Below are 16,084 nucleotides of genomic sequence, written 5' to 3'. Positions count from 1 at the left end.
TTTTATATTATATAATAATTATCTAATAATAATGATATATATATATATATATATATATATAATAAATATATAATATGATATAATAATAAATATATAGTAATATAAAAAAATAAAACACAATATCTAATTATATATATATATATATAATATAAATTAAATTAAATTTAGCTGATTTACCTAATATTGTGGCAGATGATTAATCTCAATGCAACCTAAAATTAACAATATTTACTAATTATTTGAATACAGAATGTTCACAAAGGTGTTTTTTTTTTTATGTTTTCTTAAATCAACGGATCAAGATAAAGTCAAAATGAAAATGTTATGCATACACAAAATTAAAGGAAAGTAGTGTATACAAATTTTGTTGCATTAAATGATACAAAATGTAAGAAATTTTGCAAAACATATTTTTAAAAAAAGCCTTTTATTTATATAATATTGAAAGTGAATGGGTTTTTTTCAAAAATGTGAATAGGTTGTTTTTGTTTTATATGATTTTTAATATCTTTGAGTAGATTTTTTTTATCTCTCTTTTCTTTTTTTCATGTATGTGTGTTTGAAAAATTAAATTCATTCAAGTAATAAAAAGACTATACAAAATTAATAAATGGGGAACACAGTACATTACAAAACAAAAACTGAAAGCAATTTTGCTTACCATATATATATTTTTTTAAATACATTAAGTAATGTACAAAAAAAGTACTTTACTTAAATTTCTTCTGTGTGTTTGCTGCATATTTAAAATACATAACAAAAAGAAGAAGAAAAAACTGATGTCCCTCTCCAGCTGGGAGTTGAATCAGGAAGGAGGAGTTTTGTCTTGTGGTTAGAAGTGAAAGTGAAATGAATGCAAAGGGCTTATAAAGAGGAAGTTGGCTGACAAGAAGCCACTGCACGAGGAGGTGAGGAGGAGGACGAGGAAGAGCAGAGGGACACTACAGTGCTGGTAAGATACACAACACACATACTCTAATACAATCTCATTAATGTGTGTGTGTGTGTGTGTGTGTCATTTAGTTCTTTGTGTATGACTCCTCTAACGTCTGAGCCTTTAACTACATGCTGACTGAATCATTATTTGTTGCTCATCAGCGTCTGAGTCAGAACGGCGAATATGTGTGTTCCCTCATGTGTTCTGGACTTTCCCCTTCCAGCTTCAAATGTGGAGAAGCTCCTGTGAGTGCTGGTCTCCGTTCAAGTCTCATCCAGCTGACATCCTGCGAAGCCTTGAGTTTTACTTTCCCTTCTGCGTCAACAGGTTTTTCAAGACAAGGCCGCTCCTAGTCTGTCCCCAAAAGAGACACAGGTGAGTGGACAGCATTGTCTTCAGGCTCCTCATTCTTGGGTGTGTGGATGTGTGGGTTGGTAATGTGTGCTGGGTTTCGGCTGGATATGGCGGGTGCGTTTTGAGCCGTTGTGCGGAGAGAGGAAGTCACGAGCCAAAAATGAACGGCGGCAGGACAGAGGTGTCCAAACTCTTTCTTCCAAGGGCCTCATACAGAAGAATTAAATGATGAAAGGGTAACTGATTTATTTAACACACTTAAACTATATGTGCTAAGCAATTATATACAGTACTGTATATTGTTTATTGGTATATATACAGTAGCTTGGCAATTAGAGCAAAAAGTCAAACGATTTTTCAGCATAGTGGGGCGGCCATGTATCCCACTAGAATAGGTCTACCCCTGCACTGAGTAACAGCAGAGTCACATCTCTACATTGAGAATCAAAACAAGCACAATCTGTACTAAAATGACCTTGACACACAGCTGAAAATGGAACAAACAATTGCAATCCGGGCAGTTTGCTGCTATAACCAAATAGAGTGCTATGAGTATTAATTGTGTTACTTCATATTTTAGTTGTAAACTTTTGTGAATCGAGCCTAGCTCTATACAGTATGCACATATTTACTATAATGCTTTTCAAGTACTGAACGGTGTAGTTGTTTTCTGCAGTGTGGGTTCAATTCGCACTCAGCAACAGTGTCAACGAGTGTTGTCCGTCTCTACTGTACTTGTCTCGTAACTGATGGTGACCAATCCAGTTGTCTGCCTTCCTTTTGCCTAAAGTTAACTTGGATTGGCTCCACTCCACCGTGGCCCTGAACAGAATAAACCATCTATTCTACCAAATGGTTGGATGGAAAATTAATGAACATGAGTATCAAATAAAATGTTGGATGGGCTTAACTGGGCTTCACCGATTTCTGACGGGGCAATAGCACCCCTTAGCAGCACAATGCCTGTCTCCTTCAAAGAGAAAGTCAACCTTACAGTTATCTTGATAATAATACGTTATATGTGACATCACTAGGCTAAACATGACATTCTGATGAACTCATTCACTGCCATTGACGGCTATAGACGTCAAAAATTCATTTGAACCATTTCTATTAGTTTAACATTTTTTCCACTTTTGTTAATAAGAGTATGAAAACCTAGAATTTTTTTTTATTGTACATTTAGAACAGATATAACATTTGTTATGTTTAATTAATGTTGAATGTTAATTACCATCAAAATTTAAATCGCCAGACACGATTTAAAGAAAAGAAAAGGATTATTAAAAATTAGGGGCATCAAAGGTGTTTTTTTAAACGTTTTCTTAAATCAACGGATCAAGATAAAGTCAAAATGAAAAACAAAATTAAAGGAAAGTAGTGTATACAAATTTGATCAAAATGCATACAAATTTTGTTGCATTAAATGATACAAAATTTAAGAAATTTTGCAAAATACATATATTTTTAAAAAGCCTTTTATTTATATAATATATTTAAAGTGAAGTTTTTTTTTCAAACATGTGAATAGGTTGTTTTTGTTTTATATGATTTTTAATATCTTTGAGTAGATTTTTTAATCTCTCTTGTTTTCTTTTTTTAATATATGTGTGCTTGAAAAATAAAATTCATTCATTTCAGTAATAAAAAGACTATACAAAATAAATAAATGGAGAACACAGTACTTTACAAAACAAAAACTGAAAGCAATTTTGTTTACCATAAAATACATATTTTTTAAAATACATTGTTAAGGAATGTACAAAAAAAGTACTTTAATTAAATGTCTTATGTGTGTTTGCTGTACATTTAAAATACATAACAAAAAGAAGAAGAAAAGACTGATGTCCCTCTCCAGCTGGGAGTTGAATCAGGAAGGAGGAGTTTTGTCTTGTGGTTAGAAGTGAAAGTGAAATGAATGCAGAGGGCTTATAAAGATTTTGCTGCATAACTCATATTCCACAAATGTAATATTAACTCATTCACTGCCATTGCCAGTTAATTACCATCAAAAATTTGAATCGTGATTAATCGTATGACTTCACTAGTTAACTCACGATAAATCACAAATTTTATATCTGTTCTAAATGTACAATAAAAAAATATAGGTTTTCATGCTCTTGTTAACAAAAGTGAATTTTTGACGTATATAGCCGTCAATGGCACTGAATGAGTTAATATTACATTTGTGGGATATGAGTTATGCAGCAAAATCTAGTCGATTTTATCCATCTCAGGGGGCGGCCATTTTGACACTTGCTGTGGACTGAAGATGACATCACAGTTGCTAAGGGCTCAGGTCACGACCAATCACAACTCACCTGTTTTCTAAAGCTGAGCTGTGATTGGTCGTTACCTGAGACCTGAGCAACTGTGATGTCATTTTTAGTTGACAGCAAGTGGCAAAATGGCCGCCTTGTGATAATGATAAAAACAGCTGGATTTTTTCTGCCTAACTCATATCCCACTAACGCAATATTAACCAGAATGCCGTATTTAGACTAGTGCGGCTGCATGCAAAATATTATTATCAAGAAATATTGGGGGTTAACTTCCCTTTTAAACGTAAGTACATATCAACTGGAGGTCCAAATTACAGTACATTACAATGACTAATATAGATTGTGTGTTCTGAATATATTCTCCTTTTCAGGAGTGCTGTCAGGACAAGATGCCAACTGGACTGAGGCTTTTATTTTGGCGTGTGGGATTGTAACGGAACCCATAATGCAGCTGTGATTGTGACCTCCAGCTGGTTAGGGGCTCCGTTTCCATCCCACCAGGCATAAGACATCTAAACAGTGAACACCTTTAATGGTTTATAACAGTAGGCTACATATTACAACATGTTGTTTTTTTTGTTCAGGGTTGTTGCATTGTAAGTATGTTTTGAAAAGAAGGCTAGTTGGTGTTTTTCCTCAATGACACGCTTTCTCCCGGCTGCTTAGCCAATATAAAACAACCGGGAATTTCGTGTCAACCAAGAATGACACCAAAAAAGAAAAAAAGACTTTTACTGATGAGTCCCAGCTTTAACAGCAATGTTACTGTGTTTTGCCATATTTTTCTCGTGTTATTATTTTTGGGTGGATTACATTCACCACATTACAATTGTTTTATAGATGTCTATATAAACAAGAAACGATCACAAATAAATGTTACATTACTCTCTCCTTGATTTGTGTATTATTATTATTATTGTTAGTTTCTCCCCGTGCTCGTGTGTGTATTATCCTGGTAGTCTTGCTTCCTCCCACATAAAAAAAAAAATTAAATAAAAAATGCATTTTATGTTCATTGAAGACTTTATTTTTGGTATAAGTGTGAAACTGTGAATATGAGCGTTAATGCTTGTTTGTCTATATCACAGGTGCCAAACTCAAGGCCCGGGGGTTAGATCCAGCCCGCTGCATGATTTAATGTGGCCCGTGAAAGCATGTGTGCAACGTCCATGACCCTCACTAAATAAAATCTGTACCAAAATTTCAATTGAGATTTTGCAAGATTTTTTTTTGTTACCCATTTTTTTACAGTAACTTGAACAGAATAATTAAAAAAAAAATCATCATCCTTGATTTATTATTTCAAAACTAGTAATCCATAAATTTGTTGTGTACTGTTTATGTAAAAATACAATCAGATAAACGTATTTGGTTTCACTGTAAAAATGGCCCTCTGAGGGAAGCTGTCACTACAAAGTGGGCCGTGGCAAAATAAATTATTTGACACCCCTGGTCTATATTGTCAGTGTTGGATGGAAACCTTCTATGTTCAAATGCGGTCATATTTCCTGCTCTTTTTTTTTTTTTTATTGCATATTTTTTCAGAAATGTATTATTGGTCACTGCTCGGTCCCTATGTGGCTTCACTATTGTAGCAAATAATTGACCAATCTCAAGTGTTGGAAATAGCTTGCTGTCATTGACAATGCACTGTTAATGGCTCAACAAACATGCCAATGACATAGGTGTTCACACTGCAGCTCAATTCCGATTTTTTCATGAGTATCTGACTTTTTTCATGCAGTGTGAACGGTACAATGACGATTTTTTTCACACCAGACCTGGGCCTCTTTCGTATGTGGATATAAATCGGATATGTATGTGATGCGCCTAGCTGTGAACGCTCATTCGCACGCATCCGATTCATACGTCATCAAAAGCCTGCTATGCACTCTGCGCGGGAGGCAGAGAGTGCTGGAAGGGAGACTACTGACACGTCTGTGAATATATACAAAGCTGTTTTGAGTAACAACGTTACATTTTTATATGTCTTTAATTGAATCACACTTGCATTTTTGTAATGTGAACAGTAAATAAAAATATTGGATTTAACAAAAAATCCAAATTGGGCCCTGCAGTGTGAACGAAGCATTAGTTTCCTGAAAAAATATGGTTTGGAGGATTGATGGATGAAGTATTACATTCATTCATAATCTGTTACCTTTATTTACTTTGTGTGATTATCAAGAAAAATGCATTATGTGCAAATCTTGACATAATGTTTTATATAATGTAATTGTAAGACCCTTTTTATGTTATTTTTAATGTGACAGAAATAGCACAGTATACCGTAATATAATAATAATAATAATAATAATAATAATAATAATAATAATAATAATAATAATAATAAAAACAAAATCGGTCCAACGCGGAAATATAACCGATCGGGAACACGAACTAGAGCTATTGGTTCCGGTTGAGGGAAAGGGGAAAAAAAACAGCCACAGCGCCCTTTCCACTCTAGCCAATATTATCGACGAGTACTTGGCTGTTCCTGTTTTCTGTCGGCCGCATCTATGCCTGAATGGACCCGGATTGCCACTCACCTCGGCCGCGTATGTATTAGCAGAGCGCGGATGTTCTAGCTACCCCCGTTTGTGTTATGATAACGATGGAGAACATCGAGGAGTCGTCTTCGCCCCTCCGTATCACTCCCACTGTCCGGGCGCTGAGCTCCGCACTGCGGGCCACGCGTGGTAATGCCCACGACTCTCGCCGAATGGACAGCGAGAGGATGTTTCCGGAGCCGGAGAAGGAGAAGCTGTGGTTTAAAGAGAGCAGCGCCAAGAACCTCCGAACCCGAGACTTCTTGTCGCCGAGTACCATGCTCAACACGCTCTATGCGGACGGACAGGTTTGCTACAGGCTCATTACACGACCTTCTCGTTTGACACAAAATGAACCACCAAACAGCGTCCACAACTTAAATTGACTCAACGTTGATAAGAACTCATACTAACACTCCGTGTCCCATTCGTTTAGAAAATAGTATTGTTCATTTAAACCCTCAAAAAGTAGGATTTTGTGGACTAAATAAATGTGAGTAAAAATTGTGTTAAACTCCCAAATTCCAAAAACACAAATATTGTTATTTATTTATTTATTTATTACAGAAAATGAATATTGTGGGGGTGGGGCGGGGTGGGGGTTTCACCGAGTTTAATACAATTTGAATAAGACACTATATTGGTGTCCAAAATTAAAACAGAGGGCCAGAATCCTCATTATTCTGTCAATGTAAGTGAAACCTGGAATTTCAATACATTTCCAATAAGAACAATATTTAAAAAATTAAATAAAAAAATTAAAACAAACAAAAAGAGCTACGCAAGGTCATATTTAAAGGAAGGGCCATCAAGATCGACCATGAGATATTGTGCTTGAGGCGGTCATCATGTAGCCATGAGCGGCAGATCGCAATATGGGTCAGGCAGTCACGCACAAATGCAACTCTGTGTATAAATGTGTGTGTGTGCATGTGTATAAAAATCAAACTACCGTTTCTCTACTGCGTCATGTTCGTTAGAGCCTATCCCAGCTGACTATGCGTGAGAGGCAGGCTACACCATGGAATCCGGTCATCAGTCAATTGCAGGGCATACAGGATAGCCCAGTGATTCACAATTGTTTTACAACAAGTAACGCCTCAAAAATTTCATGACAAATGATGCGGATGTTTTTGGATTTGCCTCTAAAAAGTATATTTAATATTATTATAAGACATTGTAACATTATGTGCAGGTTGAACATTAACACTGCACTTTCAGAATGATTCCATTTAAATATACGTATTATACAAATTGTACCAAAGCAAATGTTTGAAATCAAATAGTTTTAAGACTAAATGAAAATGTGCTTAAAATTGAAATACAACTGAACGATATGTAACAAAACCTTCAAAACAAAACATTTAAAAGTTCAAGCTACTCTAGCAGTATCCACACTTTGCACACCACTAGATGTAGCTAGAGCCCGTGTTCCACATTTTGAGAGTCACTAACAACCATTCACACCTATGGACAATTTAGAGTGTTTAATGAACCTAACACATATGTTTTTGGTATGTAGGAGAAAACTAGAGTATCCTGAGAAAAGGCCCAAGCTGAGATTTTAACCTAGAATTTATGTGAGAAAGGCATGCTAAACTCACACTTTGATGACTGGTCTATATGCAGTGAAGTTGGTGAGGGGATTGCTCATGTCAAGCCAGTTTAATGAACATTACATAACTGCTGTACAGTAAAGATTATGTGCTACTGTTCACCACTATCTTGAATGGTGTGTGTTAGGGCTGGAGGAAAAAAATAAATAAATCAGATTTGCGATCTAATCTTTTGTTTGCAATGACATTATATGACAATGGCATTTTTCAAAACAAATTTTTCTTTTAGTTATTTTCCCCCTTCTGGAATTTGTTTTATTTCTGTTAATACCAAAACTATGCAAAATGCTGTTCTTTTTTTTTCTCAGCAAGTGTTTTCTCCAGCATTAAATAGCAGCAACATTTACAGAAGTAAAATAAATAAAAATAAAAATACAAATGAGTAAATAAGTGCTTTCCCTTGGAAACACGTCCCTTTAGTCAAATTATGATGTAAACATGATCGTGACTCAATTAACATTTTAAATGTTCACCAATTTAACATAATAAAATGAACCATCTAACCGTGTGACTCTGCAGGTCCATATCAAGTCAATGTCAAAGAATTGATGCCACACCGCTCTCGCTCTCACACTCTTTTCTCGTGTAAAGTACAGGTGGTGCAAGACGAACCCCTGATGTATACCTCGGATTTCCAATAAGTCTTGTCAATACAAATCCTTTTTGCAACAATGCTTGTTTATACACCAAATACCATACAATATTTTAATAGTTTTTGTTCACACTCAGGTCCCTCCGGCGGTGATGTCCAGAATTCTGTCTGTCCGAGGCCGTGGCGTTCTCCCGGTGGCGGGCGGGGAGGTGATGGATGAAGGTCTGAGGGTAAGGGTGGACCGAGCCGCCGCATTCAGGGCCGTCCTAGACGGCGGCGCCGCAGAGTACCTGGCACCCGCTGCTCAGAGGCAGGGCTGTGTGGTGCTCAACTGTCCGGCCCTGCACCCGAAACCCGAACCCCTGACTCCTAATTGCCTCACTCTGGGACAACTAAGGACCATTCTGTTGGCCGACCACATGGGGTCGCTGTTGCGAGGGCAAGGGTGAGTTCCTTTTCATAATTCCTCACATCAGCCCGTTTTGATTGAATTAATTTTTTTTATTAACAACATGACCACCAAATATGATGATGATGATTATAAAATAACTAATGCTGTAAATAAAATAAAAAATACATTTACAATTACTGTCCCTTAAGATATGGTCCATCTCAGATTTACAGTGTCCCTGTGCCCCCTGCTGCCCGAAGACAGCAGCATAGTCACCTTCCTCCGCACGCTGGGCATCGATTGGCCGACATTCGCGGCCAACTGGACCAATGAGGAGCGGGAGGAAAAGATCCAGGAAGCGCTGGAGAAGTCGCCATACAGAGAGAGGGAAATTGAGAGAGACAGGAGGACGAACGGAGGGCCGGGCAGGAAGAAGGCAGAAAAGGGCGAGAATGAAGGAGCAGTTAGGATAAACTTAAAGCGAGTGTTCCAGGATGAGGGGCTGCAAGGATATGACCCCAGCCTCGGAACCTGCACAGGTAAGGTACGGCCAAGTAACCTCAGTGGCTTTTCTAAGTGGACTACAAATATTGTGAGGCATGCAAACGCGTGATTAAAACTTATTGTCATTTTACAAGATATTAAGGACACAGAACTTTGTGTCAAAATGTGAAGATCATTTTCTCGCTTAACACAACTTCCAGTTAAACAATACCTATCAAATAAGAAACTACCTCACACTTGCGAGGATATAGTACGACCCTCAGCTCATGCCCTCCTGTATGGAGTTTGCATGTTCTCCCTGTGCATGCTTGGATTTTCTAAAGGTCGCCAGCCAATCACAGGGCACATCTGGACAAACAACCTTTCACACTCGCGTTCACATCTGTTCTGTACCGCTATACAACTTTAAATCATTAAATCATGATCATTTTTATTACCATTTACATAAGAAACATTTACTAGTGCATTTTTACTAGAAACCTCTGCAGGGCCCTCACTGCCAAAGGTCGTATTAATTAAGGATGTTTGATGCCACTTTTTTTTTTCAGCACAAATACCAATACCACTGATACAAAAAAAAATAAAAGACTGATAATTTTAAGGAAAGATCAATATATCCCAACATGGCATTTTTCCTTAAAATTGCATGGGGCAGTGGTTAGCTCACTGAGCACCCGTACCATGTGTTGAGGCTAGTACTTGGAGCAGGTGACGCTGGTTCAAATCACGTGACGTACAGTCCTTTTCTGCATGTCATTCACTCTCTCTCCCACTTTCTATCTCATCTTCAGCTGTCCTTGTCAATTAAAGGTACACCCACCCCCAAAATAATCTTGAAATTAATGGGAATTTTCTATTCTTCAAATTTTTAGTTCCTGATTATAAAACAGCCACACAAAGGATGATTAGTTGAAACAAAAAGTTAGGTAGACGTGCACACGATTCTGCTTCGTCCAATCAGTTTGAAGTGTTGTACAGCATGCCCCGCCTTACCCGAGCAAATCAACGCGGAGCAGTCCCAGACTGATATTCTGGAAAACCCCCTTGAGTGAAGCACAAATCAATCTGGCTATTGCCAGGCTAGGAAACCGGAGGACCCTGAGGAAACCCGCAATCACGAGGAGAACATGCAATGGAAATGTGCAATAGTCCAAAATGTCTTGGTGATGAGATGTTGATTCAGATGGAATGAAAGATTGATTAAGTTAATTAAGCAGTGTGCCCTTTAGTCCATATTTGCTACTAACAGATTATTGGTGCATGCGCGTTCAGTCCACAGAGACAGCGTTTCCCATCTGGCACAACTGGACCTCGCCACAGCTGACTGCAACGTAAGACAAGCGCACACGTGATCACAGAGACACGCTTCTTATTAAATGGAATGACCTAACGACAGAGCGGGAGTGAAAGATTTCTACACACCGTTTTAACATTGTGCAGGTCGCCATGGCAACAGCCTTGCATGTGACTTCCTGCCAGGATGAGTTCCGCCAGCAGCAGATAGCGATGCTGTGGAGAGCCAGTGGGGCAACGTTCACACAGGTAATACACATGCGCATGCGCGCTCGCTTGTGTTCCTATTTTTACCTGCTCTTCTTGGGTGTTTGCAGAGACATCTGGTGTGTGGGCCTGTCAAGACTCCTTCTTCTCAACTCTCTTCTGCACAGTACCTGCAGTAAGACACACCATCATCTTTAAACAGGGTTTCTCATCTTCCCCCTCCTCATCACACATTCTGTCCTTATTTTTTTTTCTTTCTGCAGTAATATGTGCATGCTGTTAGTTAAAACTCCTTTTACAGGATGGTTGCTGATGTTTCAGCGACTTTTTTACATTAAGGTTTTTCTTTTTGTCTTTCAACAGGCTCAGAAGAGGCCAAATGAAGGAGGCCTCGGAGATGAAGTACGGAGATCAAGTAGAAGGTGCGAGTGTGCGCGTGCGTACGCGTATGACTAATAACGATCATTTAAACTTAGCTGCAGTAAATTAATTGCATTTTTCCTTCACCTCTTGTAGGTCAGACATGGGATGACATTATCAGGGTCATGAGCTCTGCTACAATCAGATTTGAGCTGCTCTCGACAGTCCACACCAGTCCGGTGAGTCTGCAACACGACGCAGCGTAATTATTTTAATGGGCATTCATAAAAAAAATTAATTAAAAAAAATCCAGACTTTTTACAATTAGTAAGAGTTTAATGTATTCTTTCAATCTGGCCAGCTCCTCACAATATAAAACATGAAATGTCTTCTTTAAACAAGGTAGAAAAAATGTACAATTCATAGATGTATGATAGATACAGTAGATAAATGTTTCTCAAACTTTTTACATCAAGTACCACTTAAAAGAAATACTTGGCTCTCCAAGGAACACCATCAACCCCCCCAAAAATATCTATGTAATATTGGTGCAAGCCACTGTAACATTATACACAGTTTGGTCATTAACACTGTGCCTAATTAGTTTTGTAAAAAAAAAAGAAGCTATCCTTAATTAATGATTCAGCTATGATATATTATTACACATAAAAATTTAATAAAGCGGTGTGTAATGCATTTTTAAAAATGAACAGTGAATTTAAAAGTTAAATACAACTTAACCGTACTTTGGCAGTGAGTATTTTGCATACCACTAGAAGGGAGCCCGCCTTTCACTTTACTAGAAGTATCACTGCAGTTGATGGATGAATAGATAAAACACATCCACTCACTGCTTTTGTGCTCAGGCCAAAACAGTATCTAATTGCACCATATTTGGTCCATGACAGATGTGGATGTGAGGAGAGGAGCTTCATTTAGTCAGGCCATAGTCTCATCCAAGAGAAACAAGTGCTTTGCCGCCAGAAGCGATTCCAGGATCAGAGGTTTAGGGGGTTAGTCTGTTGTGGTTTGGGGGTACTTCCCGCTATATTTTTGTTCTTTAAATACTGTAAACTCTATGGTTAATATACATATTATATCCTTTTTTTTTTAGCTTGTTAAAAATAACACACAATAAAAATATATCTATGTATATACTCTAAAATTTTGGGGGGCTATTTTTCACTTTTGGGCGAAATACGTGTCTGTTTGCCACCATCTTGTGGCATCTATTGGCAATTACAAACCTTTTTGGTTAGGTGTCAGATTTTCACTATTCAAGGCAGGGGCTCACTGTTGTATACAAACCCCTATGGTTCTTTTCAGGTGACATTGGATGTCCAGAGAGAAGGGGGCGTGTCCACCAAAGGGCCGAGAGGCGGCGTGTTTGTGATGTATAACTGCGCCAGACTGCACACGCTGTTTGACAGCTATGACCGAGGAGTAGAAAAAGGTGAGAGTTCAGACTTTGAATCAATATGAATTAACACTAATACTTACAACTTTAGATACGAGGCCTGAAGAATGATTAATGTTGGACTAGCTGTACTGTAGACTTTAAATGCTGTCTCATTAGAAAAAACAAGCAAAAGATTGCAGATAGTCTGACGACGACAGGAAGAACATGACAAACCATTAAAAAGTATATTTTACATAGTATAGCTCCATTGCTAAACTCTAATGAAAGCACAGAAAAAAAATGCTTGTTCTTCCAAATGTATTTGGTGTTCTTTCCAACTTGCAGGTCTGTACCCAGAAATCCCTGATGGCTCGGAACTGGACTTCTCTGCCCTCAAAGAAGAAGTACCCCTTCTTTATATTCTTTTTTAGTGAAGTTCAAAGTCACATTTTCATGCTTTCACGCTATGAAAAGACTTTGCAGCATTGCGTCTGTGTTTGCATTTGCAGGGTGAGTGGCTCCTCCTCTTCAATTACCTTATTCCCTTTTCTGAGCTGCTGGACCAATCAGGGCAAGTGTTGGACTGCGAAGGGGGAGGGGCAAGAGTTAATCTCAAAACGGAGCAGGTCAGAAGACACCAGTGATGACATTTTGCAAAGACTCATTTACTTAACTGCTCTTTTAATTTCTCCCCCCCCCCCGACTCAGATTTGTAAGTTTCTGGTGTCTCTCAGTAAAGACTTCAGCTCGTACTACAACAGAGTACACGTCTTGGGGGTGAGGTCATGTTTTAAGTTTTTTTTTCCCTTGATAAAATGATTTTAGTGACTCTAGCGTCGAACGTACGTCACTCCCTCATTTGTTCATATTCAGCAATATCTTCAATGATGCTGCACAGAAAAAAATGTGAATATTGAGCATGAGGGTCATCGACGTAGTATTCTTCTAACGTAATGTTTGTCTCCCTTTGCCGTCTTTCCTCCCAGGAGCCGTTGCCTCATCTCTTCAACCAGATGTTCTGCCGCCTGTATCTTTTGAGAGCCTTGCGGGAGCTCTACCACAGCGCCCTGGAAACCCTCAACCTTCCGCCCATTCGGCAACTATAGCCTCCGTGTCGTGCCAATCACTCGGCCCCGTCTCCACCCGCCCGACATTCACCTCGTGTTCCAACAAGGACACAATATTGCACCTCTGCCCTTTTTTAATGATCAAATGAAAGTTAGTTTAGAGTGGCTCCTGAAGCCCGATGCCACTTAGTTGTGTGCCTCAACACACATTATAGTTGTTTAAGTCTCTTTTTAATGTGATGCCAAATTTCTTCCCTAAAAATTTATTGTTTTTCAAATCCTTCTCCCTGTGCCAAGTATATTGTATAACCATTCATTGTCTCAACACAACACAGAACTGCTTTTAATGAGCCGTATTCCCAAATTCATGTGATTTATCTACCTTCTATTTATGAATGCCGTATAAATATTTATTACAACTATATATAAAAAAATGCGTGTACAGAATAACTATTCACCATAAGAGTATGAATCTTAACAGCCATCATATGATTTCTACTGGTCAAGTCAGACTGTTAAGATAATGCACGAAATAGCATGAACATATTGTATATGAAGATTTTTCTTTTTCAAAATAATTATTTATAAATGTTGGGAGGGGAATGTCGTGATTTATTATGGATCCGTCAGTATTACTGATTATTAGTGATTGTGTTGCCATTTCACCTTGGCTCAAATGTGCCATCGCTTGTTTTCAAAACTACACTGCAACTAAATGTTGATTGTTCCTACTTGTTCACTCCATCTTTTTTTAAATGACCTTTTCTCGTTTACATGACGGTGGGGGGATGGAGGCAGGAAGGGAAATGACCAAAATATGCTGATTCATTCACAGTAACTATTGGCCTCCACAACTATGCTCATATTATTAAAAACAGGAGAAATTAAGAAGGTTCTGATTTATTTTCATCCAAATGTTTCAAAACAGATTATTTCTTATGCTTATAAATGCTCGCTCAATATTTTTCCTTCACATAATTGCTGACCGACCTGCCTTAACTGGGAGTTGAGGTTAACTGTAGTGTGCCACGTTCAACATAAGGGGGCGACATGTTTTCAAGCGGATGGCACTAGGCAGGTAGGATTCTGGTTCTTCAATTTTCACCCGAAGTCAACGCAACCTGGCTGGGGTGAGTTCCAGCTCCCCGAGTGACCTTGAATATGACAGATGAAATACAAAATGGATGAATGTCCCACTATGGATCATTTAAAGTATTGCCCTTTGGTCCAACACTTCAAATTGTAAACATTTTTCAATGGCTGACATATCTCTTTAAAAATACATTATATAAAACACAGATCTTCTGCATTTGTCACCTGGCTCACTTCAAATTTAACAAATATAACGACGATGTTTCTTTCTGTGTGACAGTGGCTCCACAATCTTATTGTTCTTAGTGCTCCACATTGTAATTGTGTCCATGTCGCTTCAAAAAACAAACAGACATACAAAAACTACTGCTACTAATGCTACTGGGGGTAGGGAAGGTTAAAAATGTGACACGGAAATGCAGTCACCGAACATGAAGTAGGGAAGAGTTGTGAAAAGGTAACACCTGTGGGGTGGGAACACACTTGAAGGTAGCATGCTCAAGATTCAGAAATGGGAGAGGTCAGTAAGAATGTGGCAATAACTTGAAGAAGAAACTAGAGAAAACGTATCCCAATTAGAGCGGTCAAACGATTACATTTTTAAATCAGATTAATCACATCTTAGAATTCAAAATTTTTTTGTCTACCAGATTTAAAGAGCACTTGTTATTTGTTAATTATTTTGACATGTAATGTTATGAGGATGTCTTCAGTCTGTCGGGCTGCAGTAAACATTTATCGCTCACTGAAGCAGCCAAAGAATCAAGCTTTGAAAAAAAAAATGAAATAAATTATACCGAGTTCCATCCAGTGCTGCCCTCCACATTTCCCAAACTTTACACGAACACCTGCTCTAAGAGTTTGTTGTTTTTATTAGCTGTGGCTGTAACAGGCCTTGTGCCATGTGGTTTGTCAAGAACAGATCCTGCTTCAAGAAAATGTGATGGAAAGTGTCAAAAGTGCATGATGGAGTAGTGTGATGGCTGTAAACGTTTCGCCGTAAAGCCTCTCAGATTGGTGCTGAACTTCAGTCGGGTACCGAGAACCTCTTGTCAGGTTGCAATTTTGCAATGCTGCTCAGTGTCACCTATGTAGTTACCCATGGGCAAGGGAATGATATGGTATACTTACAAAAATAAGAAGCGTACATTTTTACTTTTGGGACTCCTTAGGTAAGGTATGTGTCTTGTCTCATATATATGTTGAATGAAAATATAAAGTGTACTGTACGTAGGCCTATATATTGTTTGTATATGTGTGTGAATACATAATGTATACATCACTCACTGCCTGAACCACCAATCAAAAAGTCATTTTTTACAAGCCCCCTCTCTTGCTTGTCAATCACTCCCCTCAGGCGATAGGTTGGAGCGAGACAAAGGGGGAGGGGAGCATAGTGAAAGGAAGTACAAAACGAGGAGGATGAAAAAAAAGATGTGAT

The 16,084-nt window shown here is 38.2% G+C and overlaps 1 protein-coding gene and 1 long non-coding RNA gene across 2 annotated transcripts; both read left to right on the top strand.

Moving 5' to 3' along the window:
* The first annotated feature begins 877 nt into the window (after window positions 1–877).
* LOC144061482 (uncharacterized) lies at window positions 878–5,022 on the top strand. Its single transcript, XR_013296194.1, has 4 exons — window positions 878–952; window positions 1,099–1,182; window positions 1,265–1,312; window positions 4,662–5,022. It is a non-coding gene; the product is annotated as an uncharacterized LOC144061482 (long non-coding RNA).
* A 960-nt stretch (window positions 5,023–5,982) lies between these two features.
* dalrd3 (DALR anticodon binding domain containing 3) lies at window positions 5,983–15,884 on the top strand. Its single transcript, XM_077552922.1, has 13 exons — window positions 5,983–6,430; window positions 8,468–8,775; window positions 8,947–9,260; window positions 10,498–10,556; window positions 10,666–10,767; window positions 10,836–10,900; window positions 11,089–11,147; window positions 11,242–11,324; window positions 12,412–12,538; window positions 12,830–12,888; window positions 12,994–13,110; window positions 13,193–13,261; window positions 13,471–15,884. Exons 1-13 carry the CDS (start codon window positions 6,179–6,181, stop codon window positions 13,588–13,590), a joined length of 1,734 nt encoding a protein of 577 aa, XP_077409048.1. The 5' UTR covers window positions 5,983–6,178; the 3' UTR covers window positions 13,591–15,884.
* Window positions 15,885–16,084: the final 200 nt, after the last annotated feature.

This window comes from Vanacampus margaritifer, chromosome 1 (genome assembly GCF_051991255.1).
Source record: "Vanacampus margaritifer isolate UIUO_Vmar chromosome 1, RoL_Vmar_1.0, whole genome shotgun sequence".
Classification (NCBI taxonomy): Eukaryota; Metazoa; Chordata; class Actinopteri; order Syngnathiformes; family Syngnathidae; genus Vanacampus; species Vanacampus margaritifer.
Note: the sequence above shows the minus strand (reverse complement) of the source record. Positions and strands in the feature narration are given on the sequence as shown.

Bases quoted from the DNA above. Each gene is read 5' to 3' on its own strand.
- dalrd3 (XM_077552922.1), top strand. From the start codon at position 6,179: ATGATAACGATGGAGAACATCGAGGAGTCGTCTTCGCCCCTCCGTATC. The intron at 6,431-8,467 runs GTTTGCTACAGG...GTTCACACTCAG, and splicing joins CGCTCTATGCGGACGGACAG to GTCCCTCCGGCGGTGATGTC. The intron at 13,262-13,470 runs GTGAGGTCATGT...CTTTCCTCCCAG, and splicing joins ACAGAGTACACGTCTTGGGG to GAGCCGTTGCCTCATCTCTT.